The sequence below is a fragment of the Dermacentor andersoni genome, chromosome 4 (assembly GCF_023375885.2).
Source record: "Dermacentor andersoni chromosome 4, qqDerAnde1_hic_scaffold, whole genome shotgun sequence".
In the NCBI taxonomy this organism is placed as follows: Eukaryota; Metazoa; Arthropoda; class Arachnida; order Ixodida; family Ixodidae; genus Dermacentor; species Dermacentor andersoni.
The window spans coordinates 21,902,870-21,928,612 of record NC_092817.1 but is presented as its reverse complement, the minus strand read 5'-3'; the positions used below and the strand labels follow the sequence as shown (position 1 = coordinate 21,928,612).

The window sequence follows — 25,743 nt, the reverse complement described above, 5'->3', positions numbered from 1 at the left end:
GTTTGAATTTCTTTAGTGTCCGGCATTTAAACGGCTACGCCAGCAGTTATTTTTCTTCCGACGCTGACACAAGCTTGCGACTCGCCTCGGATGAAGCGCCAGCGTGTCCATAAACTATATGAATGCTTATGTCTTAATGTGAACATAATTGGGCTGTTAATGACGGCAATAGCTCCAGTATGTTATGTAGGAAGGCGAGCGAATAAGATGGAAATAAATGACAGTACCAAAGAGGTTTCAAAAGTAATTTCACTTTTATTCGTCTAGAATATGCAACCATTATACTTGACAAAAAAACAAACATGTTTCAAGAAAGCACTATGGCCAGCACACAGTCGTAATGTAAGCAACAAATGCGAGGCCTTTTCACGGAATCGTTCGCAATTCCGTGCGACACCACGTATTCATATCGAGGAGTATCATACAAGACAACATTGCACCACATTATCATTAAGAAAACGTTAGACTAATTTTGCTGCCTGAAGGACACTCAGCGCCTGTGTTACGGAGAGTAATGTGGAAAGTTGGGCGGGTTGGTGATTCATCCTCGTATCTTGGTGGTCTTGTTCTTGTCAGTGCGCTGCTTCACCACGACAGTATGATGGTTACGGAGAGTGAACGAACATGGCGCGACGTTTCTTCGCGGAGCGCTCCGCGTTTATCGTCACGACGAGAGACGGCGCGTCGGATGCCGAGGCGTGAACTTGCGCGATAGCAGAAGGCCGCACTCGCGACTTTTCACAATAAATACCGTGCGCGAGGTCACGCAAAATTTGAAGTGGAGCGCGCGCCACGCTTTGAACAAGCTCGCACGAAACGCCGCGTTCGAGTGAACACCTCCCACTGATCTCGCCGCCATTCCGCATGACGTAACGGCTGCCTTGCACAGTCTTACGACATAATTACTGGTTGGTAGGGGATGAGCAAGAAGGAACTAAGAAATTGTAAAAAAAGTTAACATTTGTTGTTTCAGTAGATCAAAAATATTTGAAAACGAGACATTTAGTCGTATGACAGTATTATGATTAAACATTTTCGAGCATGTGTTTTTTTACATAGGTTTTCTAGTTTCAGTGTCCCCTCCCCCCTTAGTCTCCCTTCAATCGTGCGCCACGAACTGATATCTCTGGCGATTGGTTTTGGCTCGCTTTTCGTCCCAACTTTCGCGGCTTGTTTAGACGGGCCTCGTAGTGCCTGCGTGAAATAACGAACACAAGGAAGAAGTGGTTAATGTCATCTACATGATTGTATATGCAGATACGCCTTGATCAAACGGCACGTCTCCATATATATGCAAGCATTCAACGCCATAAATAAATAGTTTCGTGCTGCTTTTTTAAAGTGAAGCATTCTTTGTAACTGTTTCGTCATTACTCATTGTACTGTACAATCGGTATTAGCTATTGCTGCAGTAATATTGTACTTTGATTTACTCTACATCTCATTCAAGCTTTTGTTCTGAACGACTGATCCTTTTTTTCACTGCATTTTGTTAGCTCTACATTTCGCATTATTCCTTTTATACAACTAAAGTTTCTGTGTTGTGTTACTTCCAATGTATCGCCAATAAATAAATAAATAAATAAATAAATAAATAAATAAATAAATAGTATGTAGCTCGATGGGTGCGGTACGATACGCAAGTGAAGAGGACACGCATACGAAAGTCTTGTTTGCCAACGTTTCGGCTTGCGGACCAGCATTCATGAGAGTGAAGAGGGTACATATGATTGTGGCACTGATTAAGTGGCACCGCTTCACGCTGTCACGTGGTACACGCAGAAGCACTGCCCATTGTATCTGTGTGAAATATGCATACAAAACATTTATATCCCCCGCCCACGCCACCACTCCTTACCCATATTCCTAAAGCGCTGCCAAATCAATCGTGAGACTTGACAGTTATTCGGCGCCCAACACTGGGCTGCTGTTACAGTATTATTATGGCCGAAGCGTGGAAGCGATCGCTGATCGGGTCAAGGGAAAGGACACTGAACTGAGGGCGTGAAAGAGCTTGATATTCTCCGAGTTAAAAAATGGCGGAATGTTTTCGCCTTTCTCATTGTTTCGATGTTTGTTTCGAAATCTCAAGGTGCTGCCGCTAGAAAGGCCCCACGGATATCTCTTCAACGATCTACGTTTCACAGCCATCCCAAAAAATTTCAAAATTTCACTCAAACTCGGCAATAACCGTTGAACCCATACGCAATATGAATGTCACCCGTTACCTCGTCTGGTTGTCTTTCTTTTTTACCTAAATGTACAGCACTTTTCGTGTAAAATTGGCAACGGGAGAAAAGAGTCGCAAGAAGGTTGAAAAATTAAGCGATCTACCAAGGAGAGAGCCGAGGCAACAGCCAAACAGGAAGGAAAAGCAAAAATTAACAAATGTAACCGTTGTTTGTGAAAATATTTATGCGCGAAAATCTCTTTATTTAAAAAGGAAGTAGAGAAAACGCCGCCGGAAGTGGAGAACAATCCCGTGTGTTTGAATGACGCTTCTACAGTTATCAGTCCGAGCCGCCTGACGTAGCCACTTCTCCGCTGTGCGTATGTGGGTGTTTTTCTAACCTTCTGCGGTGGGCGAAGTACGTCTAGAACCGCAGCGTCCTGCGCTGTACGCGGTTGTACGGGACTGGCAGCCACGCTTCATTACGCAACTTCCCAAATAACAATACGAGTCGGTTTTGGCACCTTACTTGATAGAGCAGTAAATGAGGGATACGAAAGAACTGTGATTGTTCCGCAAATATATCTTTCTCGATAATTCTTCCAGAGCTAATAAGAAAAACACTTCTAGAAATCTCCATTTTACGCTTTCGCTTGTTTGCTTGTTCTTGGCTGTGTCCTTCCTGCCTTTCTTTACCGCGCGAGTCAATTTGATGTGGTTCCCGGTTTGCCAAGTAAAGGATACGTGTATATCACAAGATTACTTGTGAGATACACCTTATTTCATGTCTTTCTTGCGGGTTTACGCGCCTTTATAGCGAACGGTGGGAATTATTAACGTTTGTAGTGGTGAAAGTACACCCCCTCATTTGCATAGAAAAGTTACCTTGGAGGTTGCCGCCCCTCCACGAAAAAAAATCCTGGTTACGTGCCTGCTGCCACTAGAGCTGTGCGTCTTACACTGCGTGTTATATTCTAACATGTTTCTATTGCATTCATTTCTTCACCCTTATGGCGAAACTTTGGTTCTTTTTTTGCATATGTTCATTTCACTTCCTAGTAATTGCCAATTTCTGATGGCGAAGGGTCTGTAGGCCATGTGTACCTAAAGGCATGCACGTGTAGCTTTCATCTGACACAGAAATTGAATGATAATCCAGGAAACAACGCAAGAACATTGGTCTCCAATCCACGCTGTGTGGTGGTTGGACAGCGAAGCTGTGAACGACAACTATAACGATTATCCATTGCGATGTAGCTTGAGATTATTTAACGTGGGGGAATACCCCGGTCTGAATTCTGCGCCAGCTGGCGGCTTCCTCTCCACTGAGTTGTGGGTGCGGGGGAGGGTATTTTTTTCTGCTTGCACGCTGAAATTACAAAATGCCATCTTCCCCACTCGCTACAGGCCCGACTGCCCGTGGTGCGGTGGCACACCAACACTACAACACATTACATGGGATTGTGAGTCACACTCGTTTGATAAAACGCACCACACAATGGAGCAATGGGAGGCTCAGCTAACCAGCTCAGACCTGGCGGAACAACAGTTCTTCATAAGACAGGTCAAGCGGGCGGCCGAGGCCAGAGGGGCCTTGGACTAAAGGGGCTCCGACCATTGCACGTAAATCCTCTCGGGCAATAAAAGTATCTCTCTATATTATTCGCATGGCGCCATTCACACCCACGTTACCTAATTATTAACCTAAGACGTTTCAGTGGCCTGCGATTTGGCTTGCGCCGCTTCTTCGTGCACCTACAACGTGTGGGCCAGAGAGAATAGAAATGCGCGTGCCACAATTTGACCGCGTCTCGCACGCACACTGCTCTTCAGCAGTCCTCACTCTACGTGGCCTTCCCATAGCACTGTCACAACACAAATCAATTGCTAGGCGGGTTCTTTTACATACGAAAGTGTAGTTGCGTCACTCATTGCTTCATACGCTACACTTGCCGCCGCCCTGCAACTGCAGCTTGTGCAACCGTAATCCTTACCGGGAAACGCTTGCGGTGAACGCTTAGCGCGAACGCGATCTTTCTGGCTCTTTTCCTCCGCCACTGCCGGCGCCGCCGCGGGGGCAAGCGCCATCTGCTGGTGCTGTAAGGAACCCAGCGGCGCACGCTTCGCGCGCCTCCCGCCGATCGATGAGCTTTACCTACGGACACAACCGACCTATTGGTAGATAGTGCTATACAGCTTCGCTGCAAAAATAATTCGCAGATGTATGACAGTGTGACCAAACTGATAGATCAAAGACAGCGAAGGTGCGTAAGCGAATTCTCACTCGCTTTCAAAGCGTCTGTTGGCAGTTTTTTTTTTTTATTTTCCACCACCGATGCCTGGTCATGCGGCCGCTTGGGTGACGGACACCCTTTCACCGACGTAGAAACTCCTAGCTGACCCCCACCGTGAAGCCGGTATAACGCTACGTGAGAAACAAACGTAAGGAATGAACGATTAAATAAAGAACAGCGCCTACATGTTTTCTATTCGAATGAGCTATCCGCAATGTAACATTTATAATCATTTATCATTACTTTTCAAAGGAAATTCCTGGATCCTACACATTGCGTTGCATATACATTTGATATCGACCACGCCATTGCACGCCGGTCTTCACCGCCGCACAAAACCCTTTGCAGAACTTAAAAAAAAAAAAAAAAAAAAAGAAAAGAGCATTCACTTTTATTAGCGAACTGAGCCAATGCGCTTTTTAATGCGAAAGCATTATAGGGCTCATGAAGTGGAAAATCTGGCGACGTAGCCGGAAATGCTGCAAAAAGCGACGTGGTCACAGCCAACTAACGGCAGGCGCACGCCGCGTGCGCTTCTGGGTTTCTTGAAGCACCACCAGTTGGCGCTCGCCTCCGCGCATCCGCTGCAGCGCGGCGCCGGCCGTGCGGGGGAAAGAAAAAAGAACCAGAAAGGTCACCTTCGCGCATAGCGTTCGCCGCAAGTGTTTCCTGGTTAGCTCTTGAATGTTTTTTTTTTTTTTGTTATCCGATGGATGGAAAATATACGCGTAAAGCCGACTAGCGTCAGTTTGATCCCGAATGAACGTTGTATGTTAAAGCAGACGTGCTTTAACATACATAGCCACTTTTTCGGACGTTCCATGACGGTCGAATTTAAAAGCGGGTCGGATCGATTTACTCGAATTAACGGGACTAAACGTACATATGCGCATTAAGACACGTTTGTTTAATTGAAATACGCCCATCTTATCGCAACACAATTAGACCCCCTGTAAGACGAAGTAGTGGCGGAACATCAGAGGACCGTTTTCCTAATCTGCTCTTTTCCATTGGTTAGCGATTTGTCTCTCCGCCCTGTAGGAAGGTCGTAGGAAAAGTGGGAAAGCAGGGCATTGATGTTGTCTCCTGGAGCATGATTGTCGCCCCTAACATGCATCGACTGAGGGAAGCAAAGCAAACGAGTCAAACAGTACGCGCCGTTTCTTTGACGCTTCTCTTTCAGAGTCCGACAATGAGAGCACCTTTGGAACGCCGCAGAAGAGTCGCACTTCGCCTTCGTCGCGCTGCGAACAAACTGGAGACCGAAGTCCGAGCAAAGGTAAGCATGGAGCACTTCCAAATGCCGCTCCGGCATGGTCTCCTAAATCTTCATTGAGCAATCTCGGAGGGCATGCGTCAAGTAGCGTAAACTGATTTATTTATTTATTTATTTATTTATTTATTTATTTATTTATTTATTTATTTATTTATTTATTTATTTATTTATTTATGTATTTATTTATTTATTTATCCATACTATAAGCCCTTTCCAGGATGTTACAAGGGCAGGAATACAAACTAAAAAAGATGACATGCATGCAAATAATTACCCATATTTACAGACAGTTTGTTAAGTATGTACAGCATGCATTTACATTCAAAATTCAGTGAAACAACACTTGCAAATTTATTTCAATAGAATCAACAGAATCAGCACTTGCAAAAACATCTAAGTTGATTCCAATCAGCAATTGTTTTTACTGAGAAAGAGTGCTTAAAGGCATCAACTCTGGATGAATAAGGCATTAAGGCGCAATTATGATTTGTCCGGGGGGATGCTCTGCCGGGAGGTCACAAATACGGTCTTGCGTCCTCGTTTAGGTTTCTCCTACACAAGTGGAACAGAAATTTTCACCTAGCGGCCTTCGTACGCGTCGCAAGTGCCGGAAGGTGCGCTCTACGAAGCAAGTCCGCAACAGATTGCGTTCGGTTGTAAAGGGAGAAGACGAACGTTGCCGCAAGGCGTTGTGCTCTCTCCAACTTATCGATGAGGTATTGCTGGTAAAGGTCCCAAACCAAACACGCGTTTTCCAGGCTACAGGGCGAAAAGTAGCCAAATATGCATTTAGTTTTACGTCGGAGTTTGCACATATACTTCTTTCTTTTTTTGACAAGCCCAGCTTTCTCTGCGCCGATTCACAATGACGGCTACAGTGCAAATCGCTTGTTATCGTTAGATCGAGGTAGTTCATTTCTTTTGTGCGTCTTAACATGTCACCGCCAATAGCATACGAAAAAAGGGAAGGGGGGGGGGGGGGCAATTTCTTATTTGATATATAGTCATGCAAGCAGACTTCGTAAAATTAATTTGCATGACCCATGAGACACACCAATAATTAACGATCTGCAAGGACTCATTCAATACAAGTTGGCCGCTCCCATTTCTTACTGGTCAGAACATTAGGCAGTCATCTCCAAACAAGTGCAGTTCAACCAAAGGGTTTATATTTACGGCCATGTAGCCGTGAATAGATGGCGCGAAGACCACCACGTTGTTTTTGCGTCGAAAGTTGGACCTCGCGACATCCAGTGGCATCGCATCTCCCGGCAAGAACGCGCGCCACTTAGAAAGGGCCATTTGGTCCCGCGATTCAGGAGGTTTATTTTATGTTCGTTGTCCGCAAACGTTGCCCCCTTACCACTGAATAGCATTGACTAGCTGCCGCACTAGCAGTGAAACAAGTTGCTCGTGGGCTTCTGTGTAGATACTGTCGAAAACGCTCACCGCGCAATAAGTCCACCCACGACCGGGATTTGCTCTCGTTTTGGTCGGATTGTCCGTTCAGAATGCGCCGACAAGCCGGGTTCCGCGCAAAAATAAACTGGTAAGCGCTCTTCTCTCCATCCTGAGTGAGTTAAAGATCCGTCCTCGGCATTTCGTTATTCATACGGTTGTTTATATATATATATGTGTATATATATATATATATATATATATATATATATATATATATATATATATGTGTGTGTGTGTGTGTGTGTGTGTGTGTGTGTGTGTGTGTGCAGGGTGTCCTATCTAAATTTAGCCAGAGTTTAAAAATATGCGAATGCCACGTAGTTGGACAGAACCAAGGTAATGTTTGCCGTCGCTTGAAGGTACTTAAATTATTTTTTCATTCCGCCTATGTAGAAAATTATTCTTAATTAATTAATCAACTTCTCAAATATTATAGTTAGATGAAAAGTGTCAATGACAAAATTGTAGAGCGACTTGAAAAACTTCCGGTACAGCTTTCCGTTGCCCAATACGTGCCACATAAAAGTGTTTTTCCGAGCGTGAAAGAAGGCCGCAAATGCACGCATGATTGCTGTGCGACTGGCCGCTCGAGGCACCTTGCATGTATACGTGTCCAGGTACGTGGCACTCGCTTATTTTTAAACTCTCGCTAAAGTTAGCTGGAGCACCCTCTGTTGGTGTATATATATATATATATATATATATATATATATATATATATATATATATATATAAATCGGTAATGATGGGTGTTTAACCAGGAAAACATTTACTTGCGCGCGCTAGGAAAACAGCTGCTCGCCTCACTCCTAAAACGAAACTCACCTTGTATCCATTCGTGACAATATACTTAATGGCATCGCGGTTACATGAAATACTATAAGATGACTACATAGGTGATCATGTAGGCGCGAACATGGTGTGTGTTTATGTATAGTCGACCGATTCCTTAACAGTATACCGCGCGAGCGTCGGCTGGCCAACCGGCCAGCGCCTTCTGACGGCGCGAAGCGACGAGATCAGCAAGAGTAGCGCAAGGGTACAGTGTACTAGTACTCTGTATCAAGGGCACCAAATTACAACGAGACGGTCATTTGAGGGATCGCCCTACGTTTGTGCGCAGGCGCGAGTACGAGCGGGTGCGAGTGAGAAAATCTGGGGGCTTTTGCTCCTTGAATGTCTGCCTTTGCCTACGTGCTCGCGCGCTAGCTGTGACCGACTGGACAGTCAACGCTCGCGCGGTACTGTTTAAGAATCGGTCGACTGTACACTCCTGTTCAGGCGAAGCTTCGAGGCAATGGGAGTGAGTGCTCCAGCTGCAGAACCTCGCAGTGAAGGTTTGTCGTCGAGAATTGCCATTTCGCAAAGTGATTTCCGTGTTGATCCCCACGTCACGACCACGACTGTCGTCTTTTCAGATTGCGAAGACCCGCTGCCATTCCAAGTCAAGACGCTCGCCCAGATTCGACAAGAAAAGGCCGTTTCAGCGGTTGTGACAAGCACGGAAGGTAATCTATTAAAAAGAATTTGCCGTTAGCATATAGTTGGTGCGTAGTTGACATCGTAAGAAAGTTGGAAAACACGTGTACCACAAAGGAAAATATACGGACAGAAATGACTGTCCCTTGTCCGTTTGTAAAATTGTTTACATTGTAATCCGTGCGTCATTTTCCGTGAATAGAGCAGAATGTTTGCGTTGCTTAGCAAAAATCGCGCATCATATGCGAGGCTCACACTGTGTGCACGCTTGTTGTGTCGCACTCAAGTTTCCGTATGACTTAGAGTGCCTCGATATACAAAGCCCGGCTCTGCTATAGATCGAGGCACCTTAGGATTGACGTAAGCCCCTTAATAATTCATTCGGTGCGTAACTGAACGGTAGGGGGAATAAAAATTGGCACCTCCTTGCAAAATGATGCAATTCAGTGTCTCGCAGACTTCGTGTGCCACGACGTTCTCGGTTTTACTTTTGTGACGTTTCACTTCTGTGTCTTCGATTTTGTGGGTTAGGGAGGCAAGCTTGCATCGCAGTTTCCCTGCGCAAAAGAAGTTCTGCCTGAACCTACATTCGCACTCAGAGTAAAAAGAAAAAAAATTACCGACGATTACGTTACTTCCTAATGCGAAATTTGAGCGCAGCAAATAAGCTGTTTCACCTTTTCGATAGATTGAGGCAAAGAAATCGAGCAACACATGTATGCGCTATCGCAGAATTTTTTTTTTATTTTTCACACGTATTCCTTTAACAAAGACTCCACTAACAGTTCTTGACAGTCATGAAGGAAGCTTTGTGGTCGGAGAAATAGACTGATATATGTTCGACTTGGTACACCAATGCTTGATTCTCAAAGACGAGATCTATACAAGTGCCTCGCGAGGTTGTCACAGCCGTGGGACGCGTTACGAGCGAGAGGAACGGGATGTTCTCCCGCATAAGTGTTAGGAAATTGCTGTTTGTCTTTATGTCAACATTAAAGTCCCATCGGTCGTCTCGCTCATGGCTCAGAAAGAACTGGCAGATAATTTCGCAGTGGCGAACGGCAGCGGCAATTTCGGCTCGGGCGGTGCACATATACAGATCCGCCGCCACCGATCTGGCTCTCTGATTGCCACCGCACAGGGCGAACGGCAGCGGCAATTTCGGCTCGGGCGGTGCACATATAAAGATCCGCCGCCACCGATCTGGCTCTCTGATTGCCACCGCACAGGGGTTGCATTGGAGGAGGAGCGAAGAAAGGAATTAAGTTCGAGCCGGCGCTTTGACAACCGGAGACTCGCAGGAAGAGGGGGGAGGGGGGCGGCGTGTACACCCAGCGGCAAACGATGGGGGCAGAAGCGCGCGCAGCAAGCGGACAACACGATAAAGGGAGGAGGGAAGAGATAGCAGCGACTGACTGATGCCGCTGACGCCGATAGTGAGTCAACCCCAGCTGCGGAGTTGGTTTCAGGGACAACGCCGCCGATGCCGACACAAACAATAAGATACCCTCGCTTCCGCAGCGCTAAGAACCAGGTCTAGCCGTGGGAAGGTGGTCACGTATTCGTCGACGTGCCGGTGCCTACGTGAAATAACCTGCGCGTCGGCAACTGAAGAGCACCCTATCCGCCACACAAGAACGGGGGGGGGGGACCCTTTCCTCCTCTTTCTGCATGGCGGCGACGGTGTTCTATGCAGTCACGTTATCTTGACTCTCTAGCGGCGTCAGCGGCATCCAGCGGTATCAGTCGGTCGCTGCTAGCGCTGGGGGGATGAAAGGGGGGCGGAGCTGGTTACGAGGCCGACGACAACGCCGACGACGACGCGAAACCCAGGAACGGACGCCAAAGAGCTGCGCTCTAAAAAACGATCAAAGCGGAAGGAAAGGCCCTAAATCCATGCGGCGCGTACAATGGTAGCTTTGGGATGAAAGCGCACAGGCACTGCCTTCGCGATTGGGCTCAGTGCCTGTAGACTCAGAGGCCTCGGCATAAACGGAATCCCGTCACACGTCACGAACTGAGACGACGAACCATTTAAGTCTGCGTGTTCACGCAGAATTGCGCAAATGGATCGTGAAAGACCGCACTCGTTGCGACCGAATACAACTTCGGGCTCCGTGAATTGTGGCTGTCGTTGCATTCCTAACTATCTGGTACTCAGGATAGTGAAAGCTCGTCTCCCAAAGCGTCAGAAGTGTCCACCGGGCAGTCCAACAGCACCGTTACGTGCAAGACACGGATTATTTTGAACCAACGGTACGCCTTGTGTCCCCCGTAATTTGACAAATGATGTACCTCGAGGAAATTCTCGCTCTACAGCCAGCCACAAAGTTAATGTGTGGCAAACTACGGTTGCCACTGAGCTTTCAACTACAGACGTATTCTCTAAAGTACGACAGAGTGGCGTGCAAACGAAGTCGGGACTAGCTACACAACATAGTCGTTTGTGCTAGTTATTTTAGTGCAGAGACCGACACCACGCATATGCTTGCTAACTCGCGCAGTTACCACCCAATTCATTGTAAACTTCGGTGAGCAGAAAGTAAAGAAAACAGGCCAAAGTGAATGAGCTAAATTGATAAATGTAAAAAGAAAAGAACATTGGACTGACGTGTCATTACTTTTGTTTGGATGCGCTGTGCCTTGGCATCATACGCTAGCTTGGCTGTTTTATTTATTTGCTTTGCATGTCGCCGCTATCAATTTCAGAGCTGAACGTGTCGATGGCAGTTGATTCGGAGCGAATACAAGAGGAAAGGCTGCTCAAGCGCATCCTGGGTGTGGCGGAAGTCTACACTGGCGCCGCCTTGGAGTCGGAGAACAAGTTAAATGGTGAGGAGAAGGAGAAGTTGAGGAAAAGTATCACGTGTCATCCTCCAATGCTAAAAAATATTAATATATGTGGTTTTACGTGCCAAAACCACGATTTGATTATGAGGCACGCCTTATTAGGGGACTCCGGAAATTTGGACCACCTGGGGTTCTTTAACGTTCACGTAAATCTAAGTACACGGGTGTTTTCGCATTTCGCCCCCTATCAAACTCTAACGAGATATAACTAAGACGGTTGCCCGTGTGTTGTGTGTTTGCTCACTGCGTGAAGTCGCGTTCATAATGAGCCCCAACACAGGTGAGCGTGATTTGAGGGGCTCGAACTTTCGAAGACTGCACGGCTGCGCTGGCATTCCAAAATCAGCAGAACTGAACACAGTCATAATTACTCATCTTTATTAAACAAACATTTCTTATGTCAGAGCCGCCGCGCAGTCTTGGAGCACCTTCGACAAAGGATACCGGTGTTGCAGCTCATATTGAAGGTGACTGTGCATTGCGTGCCCAAGTATGAATGGGGAATTATTATTGTTATTTTATGTGAACACACACATACAATAGACCGAAAGAGAAATAGGGAGGCAGCAGGCTCGAAACTGCCATCGAGAGGGGCACAGCGCCTGCCTACTTTTTGAGAAGGAGGGCACATAAACAGAAGTTAAAGATACGAAGACGGGAATTAAAGGGGAAAGAAAGAACAAGATAACAGGCCACAAGAACTCACTAAAGACTTTCGTCTAGAGAAATCTTAATTATTTTATAGAGTTAAGGAAAAGTCCATGTGTAGGTTAGTGATGCAATTTTCTTGAAGTCTATACGCACCAGACTTGCGTATAAAATCAGTAATTTTCATTGTTTCGTCGCTGAAATGAAGGAAATACCATGAGGAGCATCCTTCTTCGTTTCCTTATTAACTGACACCGTCAAAACACAGCACGATTTAAAGAGGGTAAATTAAGAAAAGGTGCATGTGCGACATCGTACTTCTTGTCTGAAGTACTCACATAAACCTCCGCTGAGGGTGTCTCAATTTTTGTTCTCCTAGCTGCTGACGAAGTCGTGGACCTGCGACAGAAGCTCGCCAAAAAAAGAAAGCAAGAAAATTGTGAGTACAAATTGGCAGTTCGCTATGATAGCGCTCGTCTTTCTTTCTTTTCATTGCTTTTTTTTTATGTACATCCTGTCCGGCAGGTCTGTGTAAGGCTCATTTCACATGATTGAGGTTCCAACTTAAAATCGCAATCATATGAAGTGAACCCTTTAAATACCGCATTGCGACTACATCTATTTTTTTTCTCTCTTGTCTCAGCACTGAAACAGCCTTAAGTGCACCATCGTGACGCTTCTGTATTGTGAAAATGAAATTTCGATTCATCCTTCGTCTCTTTAGCTCATTCAGCGGACGACGTCGACCGCATGGAAAGGAAGCGAGTGAAATCCGAGGCGGCGAAGTCAGGTTAGTTTGTTTATGCTCATACAAAAAAGCAGCATGTCAATCTTGCTATAGTACACATCGTAATACACAAACGTACGAGGGCGATAGAAGTGAGTGGTTCTTATTAAGGGCCAACTGCGACGAAACTGCACTTTGGTTAGGTTGGTTATAAACGTGTATAGCAGATACTGTACTGAAGCAACCTTGGCTGAGCTGCGGAGCTTTCTTGTCGACAGCCTTCAGAAAAGCACCTTAGCAGATGGCGCATGCATCTAGTGGCTAGTAAAGTGGCTAGCGGATATGACACAAATGCCAAACCATGGCCTGCTTTCTGTGTCGTTTCCGGCGAGCAGTAATGGCGGCGTCTTTTTTTTTTTTAGTTTCGGTATCAAAAAGGTCACATCTTGCTAGCTTGTCTTTACGAATCCGCTGCTATTTCAAACGTAAAATTTTGTACGGGGGTTGCTGTATATCTGTGCTACCAAAACTAGGATTTTTACACTGTCCAAAATTTAGTTGAACTCGACTTTTAGTGCACCAGGGTAAGGCAAAGTCTCCCTATATACCTTTTTTTCTTCTTTACAGCAAAGCTGTTTGCCCCCTAGCCCCTGTATGCATCCCCTGCATGCGCTCCCACAGGGTGGGGGGGTGGGGGGGGAGTTGACAAATGCATGTCTTACGTCCGTGTGGGCGACAAGAATGTGTGCGCCTATCCCGGAAATAATGCAATACCGTGCATGCGTTTCTAGGGGGGTACATGGCCAGCTTACGGCCGCATCACGGCGCGTGGACAGGAATGCGTGGACCGATCCCGGAGATAGTGCGATACCGGGCCGATTCGCGGCGGTGGCGAAGCAGGCTTCCAACACTCCGCCAAATTCCACAAATAAGTTTTATATCTTGGGTGCAAAAAGAACCACATAAATTCGGTGTTGTAAGAGAAACACCACATATATATTAGAAAGTGCATTTAGTGTAGCAACTTGGCCTTCATGCGCTTTGTTTGTTTTAAATCCTGTTTGACGAATGATTAGAGGGAGAAAGAGTGTGGCGACGGCGCCTGTACACGTGACCTGCGGTTCCGTGGTTATGACGTCACGCGCGTCTAAGGAGCCGGCGTGGCTGCAGCAGCGGTTGCGGCAGATGCACGGGAGGTGCGGTGATCGCGGCGGCGCTTGTGTCGGCGTAGTGTGGTGCCGCATTACAAAAATGTATAATTTAATGTATGCAGCTCATGTATGCAGCTTTAACAGCTTCGCTGGTAATCCGGCCCCCTATGAATGTTGCGGCCCCACGAATTTTTTAAAGAAAGTTAAGTAGCGGAAGTATTTGAAATGCCGTCGACGCGTCCGCTTCGTCGGCGCTGGAATTCCGGCTGGCAGCTGTTTCCGTCCGCCAAGTTCTTTCTAACGTAGTCCGATGCTGCTGATGACGAAGCGCGCGGTTAGGCTAAAAATATATTTCACACTAAGACTGTCTAAAATGATGCCGGAGATCTGACGCGAATCGCGCAGTTCGCTGGCCACCGCTAGCTTAAGTAACCGTCCTTGGTCTCATGTGCAGTACAACGCTGATGTTCCGGTTTATTTATTTATTAAAGGTATCCATAAGAACCCTCTGGAAGAAGGTATAATATATAGAGCAGGGGGGGGGGGGGGGGGGCATGCGAATATACTGTTATAACAATTTGTTAGAAAAACGCAACAAACGCGACAATATACGCAAACACGACTCTGTGTAGTAAAATCAAGGTTCATATAAAACCAAATTAGCACATCATTAAAAGAAATGAGAAAATTGAAGCACCTAGAATTCAGAATACATCAAAGGCACTCAAAAGAGAATAATTGGAAAAATAACAGACGCATGGCGAAGGTACCAGAGGTATACAACATAGAAAACAACTAAAGAAAAGTAAATTTTCACATTGCACGGAGACTTCACGTTCTCATATACGAACGCAGCATTTGTTGAAATTTGTCGGGGTGAGCTTCAGTAGCAATGTCTGATGGTAGGTTATTCCAGTGAGGTATCGTTCTGAGTATAAATGATTGCGCGTAAGGAGCTGAGTGACGCACCGGGCGTTTGACTTTGAAACGGTGACCTCAGCGAGGGAAAATGACAGTGGGTGACTGAAAGAAGTCATCATGCAAACGCTCGTGGTGATAAAGTTTATGAAAGAGTGATAGGTGCGCGTTTCCGTTGTAACGATAGGGGATCCAACTCGGCACGTTTTTTTTTTTTTAATATGTAACAGAGTACGGGGAATAATCTGAAAAGATAAAACGAGCAGCACGGCTTTCCATGCATTCAGGGTCGCGTACGATGTAGTCCTGGTTCGAATCCCAGGTGGCACATGAATATTTAATTTTAGGTATGATTAATGAAGTGTACGCGAGTTTTTGTAAGTGGGAAGACGCTTGCCTTACTCTGTATTTGATTAACCCGAACGTGCGGTCAGCAGATGCAAGAGTGATGCTGATGTGATGATGCCATGTTACATCAGATTGAAAATTGACTGCTAGGTATTTATGCGGGGTAGTAAGCTCAACAGTATTATTATCAAGAGAGTATGACTTTGCAGTGCGAGACGAGGATCGTGCAAATCACATGCATTTAGTTCTAGTACAATTTAGGGTCATTTGCAAGTCTGAACACCACGTATTCAGGACGTTTAGGTCTGATTGCAGTGCTTCATGATCAGTGTCAGTAGAAATTTTATGGTAGATAACACAATCATCGGCGAACAGTGTTACTCAGGACGACATGCAGTTAGGCAAATCATTAATATAGACTAGAAAAAGAAAATGACCAAGCACGCTCCCGTGTGGAACACTTGACGTAACTGGAGTAAAGGAGGAGTTGTAGTTATTAATATTTGTGAAATGAGTTCGATATGACAAGAAATATTTTATCCATGCAATGAATTCTGCGTGGATGTTAAGATATCTTAGTTTCAGTAGTAGCCTGTGGTGAGGAACACGGTCAAAAGCTTTTGAAAAATCTACGAAGAAAAATCTACAAAGAACTTGGTTGCCAGCATCAATCCATGAAAGCAAGTCATTAGTAAATCCAGCTAGCTGCCCATCACGTGAATATCCCTTACGAAAACCGTGCTGATATTTAAAGATTATGTTATGTTCTTCTAAATATGTTATGATTTGCGAATGTATGACATGTTCAAGTAGTTTACAGACGGTACTACTTAACGAAATGGGCCGGTAGTTAAGTGGTGATGAGCGAACGCTAGATTTAAAAATTCGTGTGACCTTGGCTGTCCTCCAATCATTAGGAATTTGGCCCGATGGCAAAGTTTGCGAAGAAAAGAGCACACAAGATTCCCGAAATCCCTTGTGATGTACTTTTGAGTAACTTGTTGAATCCAACGTGATCAGATGCAGATGATACCTTACGATTATTAAGTAATGATATCATACCGGACTCGCTAACAGTTATCTGCGGCATGGCGATAGCTGGAAGTGTACCTGTGTTTGGCCAGGAAGTGACGTCCTCGCGGGTGAATGCAGACGAGAATGTGTTGTTTAATACCTGTGCACACCTTGAATAGTGGTGCCTGTGGGATCAGTAAGCGTTACTTCAGGATGATTGCTTGGGTTTATTACTTGCCAACATTTACGAGGGTTGTTGGTCAGCATAGATGATAGGTCGGGGTTGAAAAAGTGACGTCGAGTGGTTTTAAGCAGAGCCTGGTATTCCCTGTCGCACTGCTTGTATTTAAGCCACGATGATGAAAGATTGCAGTTGCCGACTTGCCTGTACAACCGCTTCTTTTTTGTTGTTGTTTAGGCGCCGCAGTTTTTGGTTATACCACGGTGTAGAACTGTTACCCTAATTGTTATGATTGGTATATACTTAGTAATGAGGTCAGTAAACACATTTTTTAACGCGGTCCAGTTATCGTCAACTGTACGGGACAGGTAGTCATAACGAAACTGATCTGCAAGAATAGATATTTCGGCGTTTATCCCATCAAAGTTAGCTCTGTTATAACATTTGATTTTCTTAGTGATGATTTTCTACTGATAGGTGCACAAACTATGTTACCAGTGATGACGTCGTGATCGGAGAAACCATCTGAATGACTAATGTTACTGCAAATATCAGGAACATTAGTGAGGATGAGATGGAGAATACGGGAGCAAGTGCGGCGGGTCGGTTGCATGATAAGTTGAGATAATTCGAAATCTGAACATGACTGAAGAAATGAGTTAGAGTCTCATTCGTTCGCCGCGACAGATAGCGTTGCCCAGTTAATATGCGGGTAATTAAAGTCACCAAATATTAATAAAGGACAGTTTGGAAATCGGTTACACGCTTCACTCAAAATGCGGAAGAACTCTTCAGCAAAAATAGCACCCATTGTAAGATTTGGAGTCGGGCTTGTAGGACGATCGGAGGAACTTGGGGTGACAGGACTAGGCGAGCAGGATTTATTTAAATTATTTACATTTGAACATGGGATACATTTACACAGTCTAACGTGACTCCCAAATGGAGCCCGCAAGACGAAGCATACAGCAAACGAGCACACAGCTCACGAGTACATTGACGTGCACACAGCACGACGACGAGCACACCTAGCAGCCGACAAACCGCCGTTTTTAAACACTTCGTGTTCCCTAGATCCCTAGGTGAGGCAGAACGTTCGACGTCATCGTAAACAGGCCGCCTCTCTGCGGGACGTTTTACAAACACAAACACGCACACATAGGTTTCAGTGCCCCGTCCCCGGGCAGACGACTTTTGCAGCGCAGTCGTCGTGGTGTCCATTGTCCTGCGTCCCCGTAGCCAGGTGGTCACGCCCTACCCCAGCCGGCGCCTCTAAATTCCAGAGCGGACCTCGCACAGTGGCCTTCGCCGTGGTCCATTGTCTGGTGTCTCGAAAAGCGCATGGGGAGGTTCCGCCAATTACCTCCCCTCGAGAACTCCCCTGAGCTGACGCTTGCCGCGTGGCTGCCGGTTGTCCGCAGTTTTCTGAAGTAAGTTCATGGTTGGTTAGCGCTGTCCTCGCTGGTTCTCTGAAGGGCGCCACCACCCCGGATCGATCGACGCACCTGCAGCGGGCTGAAATAGCTGCAGGCCGATCCTAACACCATGCACCCAGCACACATACCGATAAGTATGTCAGCACGACTACCCTTTAACAACACCCGCACCCACCCAAGAAACATAGCAATCATAATGGGTAAACATGATAATTCTCTTTTTGTTGCCAACTTTTCAACTTTTCGTTTTCGTCGTTATCTATCACGATAAAGGCCGTGGATGACCCGAAGACCGAAGTTGTGTACTGCGCGGCTCTGTGCGTGGCGAGTTAGGAAAAACATGGCGGGCGACTCTGGCTGCGACGGGGAGGAGCAACGTGTCGATACTTAGTACAGAGAGAGACAGAAGAAAAGGGAAAGGCAGGGAATGTTAACCAGAACGGTAAATGTGATTTGCTACCCTGCATTTATAAATGGGAGATGTAAAAAGATAAACTACTTAGGAAAGACAGCAAGCATATCCGGGAACATGAGGTTGAACATGTGAGCTAGTTAGTGACTTATCACGTCGAAGAAACAGTGCAAATAAGGGACAACAGCTAAAGTACGCAGGTATACTTGGTAATCGTCAGATGACAGTTTGTGTCATGTCCTCCGCCATTCAGCTGCTTCATCGTCATTCGCGAATGAAGCGCCTATAGATTACATCTACTTAACCACCTCGTTTTATCTGTATTCAGTGGCTGCCACTCGTGCCAAGCGGCCAGACTTCGTGGAAACGAGGCGGACGGTCACCATCGGCAACCACTCTACGCGACCGCGCAGGGCAACGCTATCAGGTAGGGTGGATCCAGGTTTGAATGAAGTGTACTTTGCGCCGGTCGCAATTAGTGGACTGTTTCAAAAACAGCAACTTCTTCTTTTCTTTTTTTAGCGCTAACAAGCGTAGGACGAGTAGTAAAATGCTCCGCGCCTTGTTACCGATTGGCGGCCCGCCAGTAGCGGTAGACAACGGTAGGCATCTCTCTGTGTTACGTTGTGGCGTGCAATAAATCTTTGTATAGACGATGGTTGAACGAAAGTATAAAATCATAACAAGTGAGATGCAGATACAACTTGTCAATGAACAGTAGGCAGACGTTTTACACGAGTGTCTGCAAACCTTGTACTTACTGAAAAAAAAGTATGTGTCACTTTAATTGCGAAACACTAATTTTATTTCGCCATGTCGCAGTGACGAAGAAGCATGCAGTCCTGGAGCAGGAGACCGCCGTCAGTTCGAGGTAAGCCACGGTATAATTTGCATTTCATAGGAACCCTGTGTTCGAGTAATCTAAGAGGTAATATTAAATGCCAATATTGTTAAAACTTGTTTAGAATGTACCTAATGTCATAACTCGTTGATCATATTTTATGTTGCAAATTATGTTCCTATAGCGATTGATATTATTGCTGTTTTATGTGCTTTTGGTTATAAATTGGTTTGGGTCATTGTAAGGACATTGTTAGGTCCCAGAAACTGCTCATATTTCTTGTATAATAATTATGGTAAAAATAAAAGTTTCGAACTTCAAGAACAGATACTAAGTCAAGCCTCGCTCGCGCTTGTTTGTTTCCTGGCTTAAAACTCGTAAGCTGGCAAAATCGTAATACGTGGAGAACTGCAAATGCGATGGGAATTCATTGTCCATTGTGTTGTTGGTGTTTGTCACGGACTGTACATTGGCGGCCAGGGACAGTGTGCTCTGTTATTTCTTTCTTTCTTCTCTCTCTCTTCCTTTCTTTCTTTTGTTTTGTGGTATTGGAGAGTGAAGCGATCGCTTAGACATGTGTATCATTTTTCCTCCTGTAACACTTTCTGTATAGCGTAAACTTTCTGTGGCGCAATACGTGTTGTTTGAACGAGGATAGTCAGTTTGTCTTGTTTTCTGTACTGTTAACAAAGGCACAGGTCTGTGCTAACTGAAGTACTTTTTTCTTGCTTTCTTGCGACTCGCTACCTACACCACATCTTTAAGTTGAGTGCATTGTGACGTATGGTTGGCAGTGCGTGTGCAACTACTTAAAGTTTGCTCCGTTGTCTTGTGTGTCCTCAAAGCCTTCCATATGCGTCACCGTAACGTCAAAAAGGGAACACGATGAAGTGAGCGTGGACGGAACGGATTCGCTCCTTCCTAATAATTCTTGTTCACTAGCGCATCCATTTGTTGGCATTAGTAAACAGTAGAGCAGCAGAACGCTTCTGCGTTGTAATAACTTTAATTTTACCAATGTCGTTATATTGCCTAACATTTGCGCACACATTCATACGTATGGTCTACGATGAGATTCCTGAAAAAAAAGAAAGAAGTGGCTGTATATTGTGTGTCAAGGGGCTGTGCGCTGCAAAGCGTAAGCGCTCTCTTTTCTTTTTCTTTTTATATTTCTGTCACTACGGGAAGCTGTAAGTGAGCCGTGTCATGTAAGCTATGTATAGCGCCGACGCCTCCTAGATAGCGCAAGACCGGTGCACTTCGATTCGTGACCTCATGCTACCTCGCCCGACTGCCATAGAATCTAATGGGGATGCTCCCGGGTGATCCGCAGTGATTTCCACGTCACCGCTTTCGTCATGCTGGACTTGGCAATGGAAATTTCGGTCCAAGTAGCATGACGTTACAAAGTAGAGTGCACAGACCGGCTGACTAGGAGGCGTTGATAGCGCTCGGAGCTGCTCGAACGTGCTTAGCTCCCGTTGCGCGTGTGGCTTCTACTCATTGCGAACCAGAGCCCAGCGCGGTTTTTTAAAGGAAAAAAAAGAAAGAGGAAAGGTATATCTGTAGAAAATCATTGAGTCATGGTTTTTTCCTATCGTGTTACAAAAATCGGCAGATTCCACGCACTGTGGGAATCGATGTAAGCGAAGCTTTGTATGCTGTTTGCTTTGATTGACGATAATTAGCGGTGATATTGGCGGCGAACGTGTAAATTCTTCAGCGTTTAGTCCAATACAAGGTTGGTGAGTTGATGTTACACGTTACCTTACGTGCACCACTGCTGTTTGTCTGCGTAGTTCACAGAACACACAGGGAGACGTGTTTGCTTGAGGCGTTGTCGTGCCTCATTGTTTATAATGTCTGATAGGGTTGAGCATTATCGTTGCCTCACACGGCACATCGCATCGCGGCAGAATTGTTAAACTTTAATTCAATTATGGGGCTGTACGTAATTCATTTAATTATTATGAAATTGTACGTATGCATTGTATAGATACATTCGCGGTCTGCACAACGTTTCGCTACGTAGCGAAGACGCTCCTGTTCCGCGCGACGCTTCTTTCGGGCTTGGGCGTCCTCGACGCTGAGTGCACGCTTTGGAGCCATTTTGCTGGCGCGTGTTTGCGTGCTCCTTCTGGATACGTGACCAGCACGCTGTCGAGACACCAGCTCCAAGCGCTCTCTTCAGGCTATGAACGATTGTAATGGTAATGTTTACGCTATCACGGCCCAGCTCGCGACCTCCACAGCCCGGCACCTGCATTACTGTCGCATAGGAAAGCAAGCGCAGCACGTGTCATACGCACAAATAACGCATCCCGGCCCGCGGCGAGGCCGGTCGGGATGGATGGATGGATGGATGTTATGAGCGTCCCCTTTGGAACGGGGCGGTGGGTTGCGCCACCAAGCTCTTGTTATTTTATTGCCTAAAGTCCTACCTATGTTAAAAAAAAAAAGATGAATTTCCATAACCAAAGTTTCTGAACCTCTATTGTGAACTTTGTTTTTGTACGCCTCCGTTGTTTGTCGTTTCCCTATCTTTTCTTCCACCAATCTTCCAATCGCCTCTTACTAATCTCTATTGCGGACATGTTTACTTTCCCCTTGCTCTCGCTGAACCCAAGGGCTTCAAGGAAGCCAGTGATTCCTAAATCGACCGCTGGGCACATATCTTCACATTCTAATACAACATACTCCGTCGTTTCCCTAGCTTTACCGCAGCAAGCACATGCTTCTTCTTCCTTCTTATATCTCGCTTTATAAGTGCGTGTTCCAAGGTATCCTAATCTCGCTTCGAAAAGTAATGAGCTTCCCTTTGAGTTATCATAAATTGTTTCTTTGCTGATTTAGTTTTTTCCTCTTAAGTAGTTACTCATGGCAGGTTTCTTTTCCATTGCCACCGCACATGAGATTATTTCAGCCTCTCTGACTTTCCGCTTGACGTTCTTTGTTGCTGTGTTGCTCACCATACAGGTCGCATACTCGCTGGCAAGCTTCCTAGTTCTTTTCCTCCATTGTGAATCAATGTTCTTCCTGGATGCGCGGAGGCGAGCTCCATCTGGTGGTGCCACAAGAAACCCAGTGGCACGCGCGGCACGACCATTACAGCAGCGCCCGAAAAGTCGGGAGAAGAGGCAAAGAAGGCTTGCGCTTTAAAAAGGTGTCTGTAGCTAGAAGGACGGTCGTCGTCAACATTCATTACAGCACACAGTTCAGCGATCCACACTTGGGGTCTTCTACATGGCACACGGCCTGCGTGAGTTCACTCTTGACGTCACGCACACATTCCGATCGCCCATATTTCAAGTGTAACGAGGAGTAGCCTGCGCCTCAGAAGCATCGCCTTCGGCATGAACTCGTGGTCGCTGTCCTTCGCCGAACGCTTGTAATTGCTGCCCGTTCGCCTGTGTCCGCTGCTAACAAATCTCTTAGTCACAAGGCATGATGCTGAACGTGCTTTGCGCGATTTTTTTTTTTTTATAGTGTGCCTTCCTGTGTAAGTGTCAGCATTCCTAGATTATGTCATGTTACATCATGCGTGTACCGAAAGAATATTGTCAAGGAGGCCGTAGGTGTAATGTCGGCTGGAATCGAAAAGGTTGGGGCTCGTTGGTTGTACACGTTTGTGTGAAATGTGCTACCTAACTACAACTATACGCACGCGACACCTGGACAAGTGAAAAATTAATGTGCTTGTCCAGGTGTTGTGTGTGTTTTATTACGTCGTTCGTTATTGGGGCTTTGTAAAACATTTCATTACAACATGTAATCTAGGCCGTTGCAATTGAACGGTTATTTTCGTCATTGTTCTTTTGTCTTCACCAACAGCGCGAACTGGCCGGATCCTTTGATTAGCGCACACAAGGAGCCGTTCCTGGCCATTGAGTGTCCGTTGAAAGGAATAGAATTGGAATAGAATCGTTGTAGTGTTTCAGTCCGAGCTTCCGCTCATCATTCTGTTGTTTTTCGTTGCAGCACTCCTGACACTGAGTTAGACGTCGTCGACGTCGTCAGACGCCTGGACAACTTTCTCGCTGATGACGACGGTATCGCAGCGTCTGACGAACTTGACGTCTCCGCAGATCTACTGAGTGACTTGGATGGCGTCCTCGCCTTGCCGTGACAAAGCTGGGGAATTTTTGAGTGGTTTGGACTGTGGTGGAGCGTGACGGTCATTAGGAATCGCGAACTTTTCGCCGCTTGGCGGCCGTGTTGTCCTACGGCACAACACAAATGTCGTGCTACCGGCCGTGTGCGCCATTCTTTTTTCCCCACTGATGACAACGAAGAAAGTGCCATAATAAGATTGCTCAAGCTACCAAGTAAAAAATTACAAGAATGAATTCCAGAAATCTCCAATAACTTTTGGAACTCTACAGAACAAGGAACTAAAGTTATTGCGACTTGGTCATTCCTTTAAATATTTTTTTTCCTTTGTGTCATTCTTTTTTTTTCCTTAGCATGCGCTTAGTAGTTTTCAAGTATCGGTTTTTTGTACCATAACAGTCCGTTTCATTTGTTGTTTTTACATCTTGTACACATACATATGTACAAGGTGTCCCAGATAACTTGAGTCAAGAATTTAACAATGAAAGGCGCGTTGGAAGCGAATTAAACCGAACGCATACTATTCGCAATAGCCTATAGTAGCTCAGACATCTTTTCCCCATAATTCACTAATTCATTAAGTTTAATTACCCAACTTTTTAATTATTGGCTGAGGACCCCTAGTATGATACGCAGATTTGTAGAGCACCTTCATAAACCATCGATTGAGTCGTTTCCTTTACGATACGTCTCACGTAGTCCTTTTTTCCGGGTAGCAAAGAAAGCCCGCGAAATATGAAAGAAAGCCACGTGACGGAGCGTTTGCGCAGTGGTATTGTGCTGCTCTCAAGCGTGCGTTCGGTGAACAAGGTCGGCTGCATCCTGACTGGCGACAAGGAAGCGGCAGGGCGTTCTTTATCTCATCGGCAGCGATCGGCCAGAAGCATGCATTTTCGCCGACATCCGACGGGAGCCGACCTTGTTCACCGAACGCACGCTTGAGAGCAGCACGATGCCACTGCGTAAGCGCTCCGTCACGTGGCTTTCTTTCATATTTCGCGGGCTTTCTTTGCTACCCGGAAAAAAGAACTACGTGAGGCGTATCGTAAAGGAAAGGACTCCATCGGTGGTTTATGAAGGTGCTCTACAAATCTGCGTATCATACTAGCGGTCCTCAGCCAACAATTAAAAAGTTGGGGAATTAAACTTAATTAACTAGAGAGTCATGGGGAACACAATATTGCCTGAGTTAATGTAGGCTATTGCGAATAGTATGCGTTCGGTTCAATTCGCTTCCGACGCGCCTTTCATTTTTAACCCTTTGAGGGTCGAATTATTTTGAAGAAAACTTTCCCGGGTGGTCAAATTATTTTATTGCGGATATTGAATGTACGAGATGTATAAAGTCGGGAATAAATAGTAAAAAAAATTAGGGAACAGTATTTTGGTGTCGGCATCACTCAGAACTGCAATATGTTCAATAGTATTTTAGAGTGTGGTACTCCTTGAAACACGAGTCTCCGCGCAGCCGCAGAGAGCGAGAATACCTCATGAGCGGCGGTGATAAACGAGCTAAGAGCCGTGCCAATCAAGATAGAAATCAACTTCCGCCGCCCCCGCGATAGCGTGCCGACAAAGATAAAAATCACGTTTCACGCGCCTCCGTTGCGGCGGAACCGAAACCGCGAAAGCGCGTTGCCGCTGAGAGCGAGAATACCTCGCGAGCGGCGGTTATAAACAAGCTAAGAGCAGCGCCAATCAAGATAGAAATCAACTTCCACAGCATTTGCAAGAGAGTGCCGACAAAGAGAAAAATTACGTTTCGCGCGCCTCACGCGGCGAAACCGAAACCGCAAAAGGGGTGTGGCCGCAGTCTGCGCGACGCGCTGAAGCTTGAAGTCAGTTCTGTTTATCTCCCCAAGAAGGTAGCACAAATTTCAAACGCTTCTTGTAAGACCTAAGAGGTGGCAGCACCTCCCAGTAAGCGTGCATCGTCATTATGGCGCGAAATTTCAAACGGAGGGTCGAAACCGTACCCGTACGGCGAAGACCTTGCGGGACAGAAAACCGCCGCCGTACATGTACGGCAAAAACCGTCAAAGGGTTAAATTCTTGGCTCAAGTTATGTGGGACACCCTGTATAAGCACATATGTCACAATGTCCCATTGTTTGTCTGAGGATGTCAAAGTGCCTGCAGGCTTTTGTGCATATTGTATATAGTCGTTAACATGTGTTGGCGAGCATTTTTGCTCAAGTGATGGGTAAGACGTATAGTCTCTGGTTTCCAGGAAAATGAAGCGGTCTGTTTTGTCCTTATGGAGAAACTTAACGTGTATAAATGTATTCTAATTGTACAGTGGTCAAGTTACATAGCGGGAGAACGGTCGCTAGCCGACTGCAAGTTTTGTGTGATCTATAGTCATGTGACTGGTTCACTGGAAAGAGCAACTGTCACTGAAATGAACGCGTCAGGTATCGAACCTGAA

General features: G+C 45.9%; 1 protein-coding gene and 1 pseudogene across 4 annotated transcripts in view; one reads left to right on the top strand and one right to left on the bottom strand.

Moving 5' to 3' along the window:
- The window catches only part of LOC126536016 (uncharacterized), an 83,033-nt gene extending 59,187 nt beyond the window's left edge, over positions 1-23,846 (top strand). For 2 of the 4 annotated variants that reach the window (XM_055073483.2, XM_055073484.2), the window contains exons 8-15: positions 5,648-5,743; positions 8,620-8,709; positions 11,390-11,512; positions 12,558-12,617; positions 12,903-12,968; positions 18,694-18,792; positions 19,188-19,236; positions 23,185-23,846. In XM_055073483.2, the coding sequence (XP_054929458.1) occupies positions 5,648-5,743; positions 8,620-8,709; positions 11,390-11,512; positions 12,558-12,617; positions 12,903-12,968; positions 18,694-18,792; positions 19,188-19,236; positions 23,185-23,332 (731 nt within the window). In that variant the 3' untranslated portion in view covers positions 23,333-23,846. Of the gene's footprint in view, positions 1-5,647; positions 5,744-8,619; positions 8,710-11,389; positions 11,513-12,557; positions 12,618-12,902; positions 12,969-18,693; positions 18,793-18,887; positions 18,968-19,187; positions 19,237-23,184 lie in introns of those variants that run through there. The other 2 variants (XM_055073485.2, XM_055073486.2) reach the window with 2 other exon arrangements.
- Positions 13,743-13,905, bottom strand: LOC126536073 (U2 spliceosomal RNA; annotated as a pseudogene).
- Positions 23,847-25,743: the final 1,897 nt, after the last annotated feature.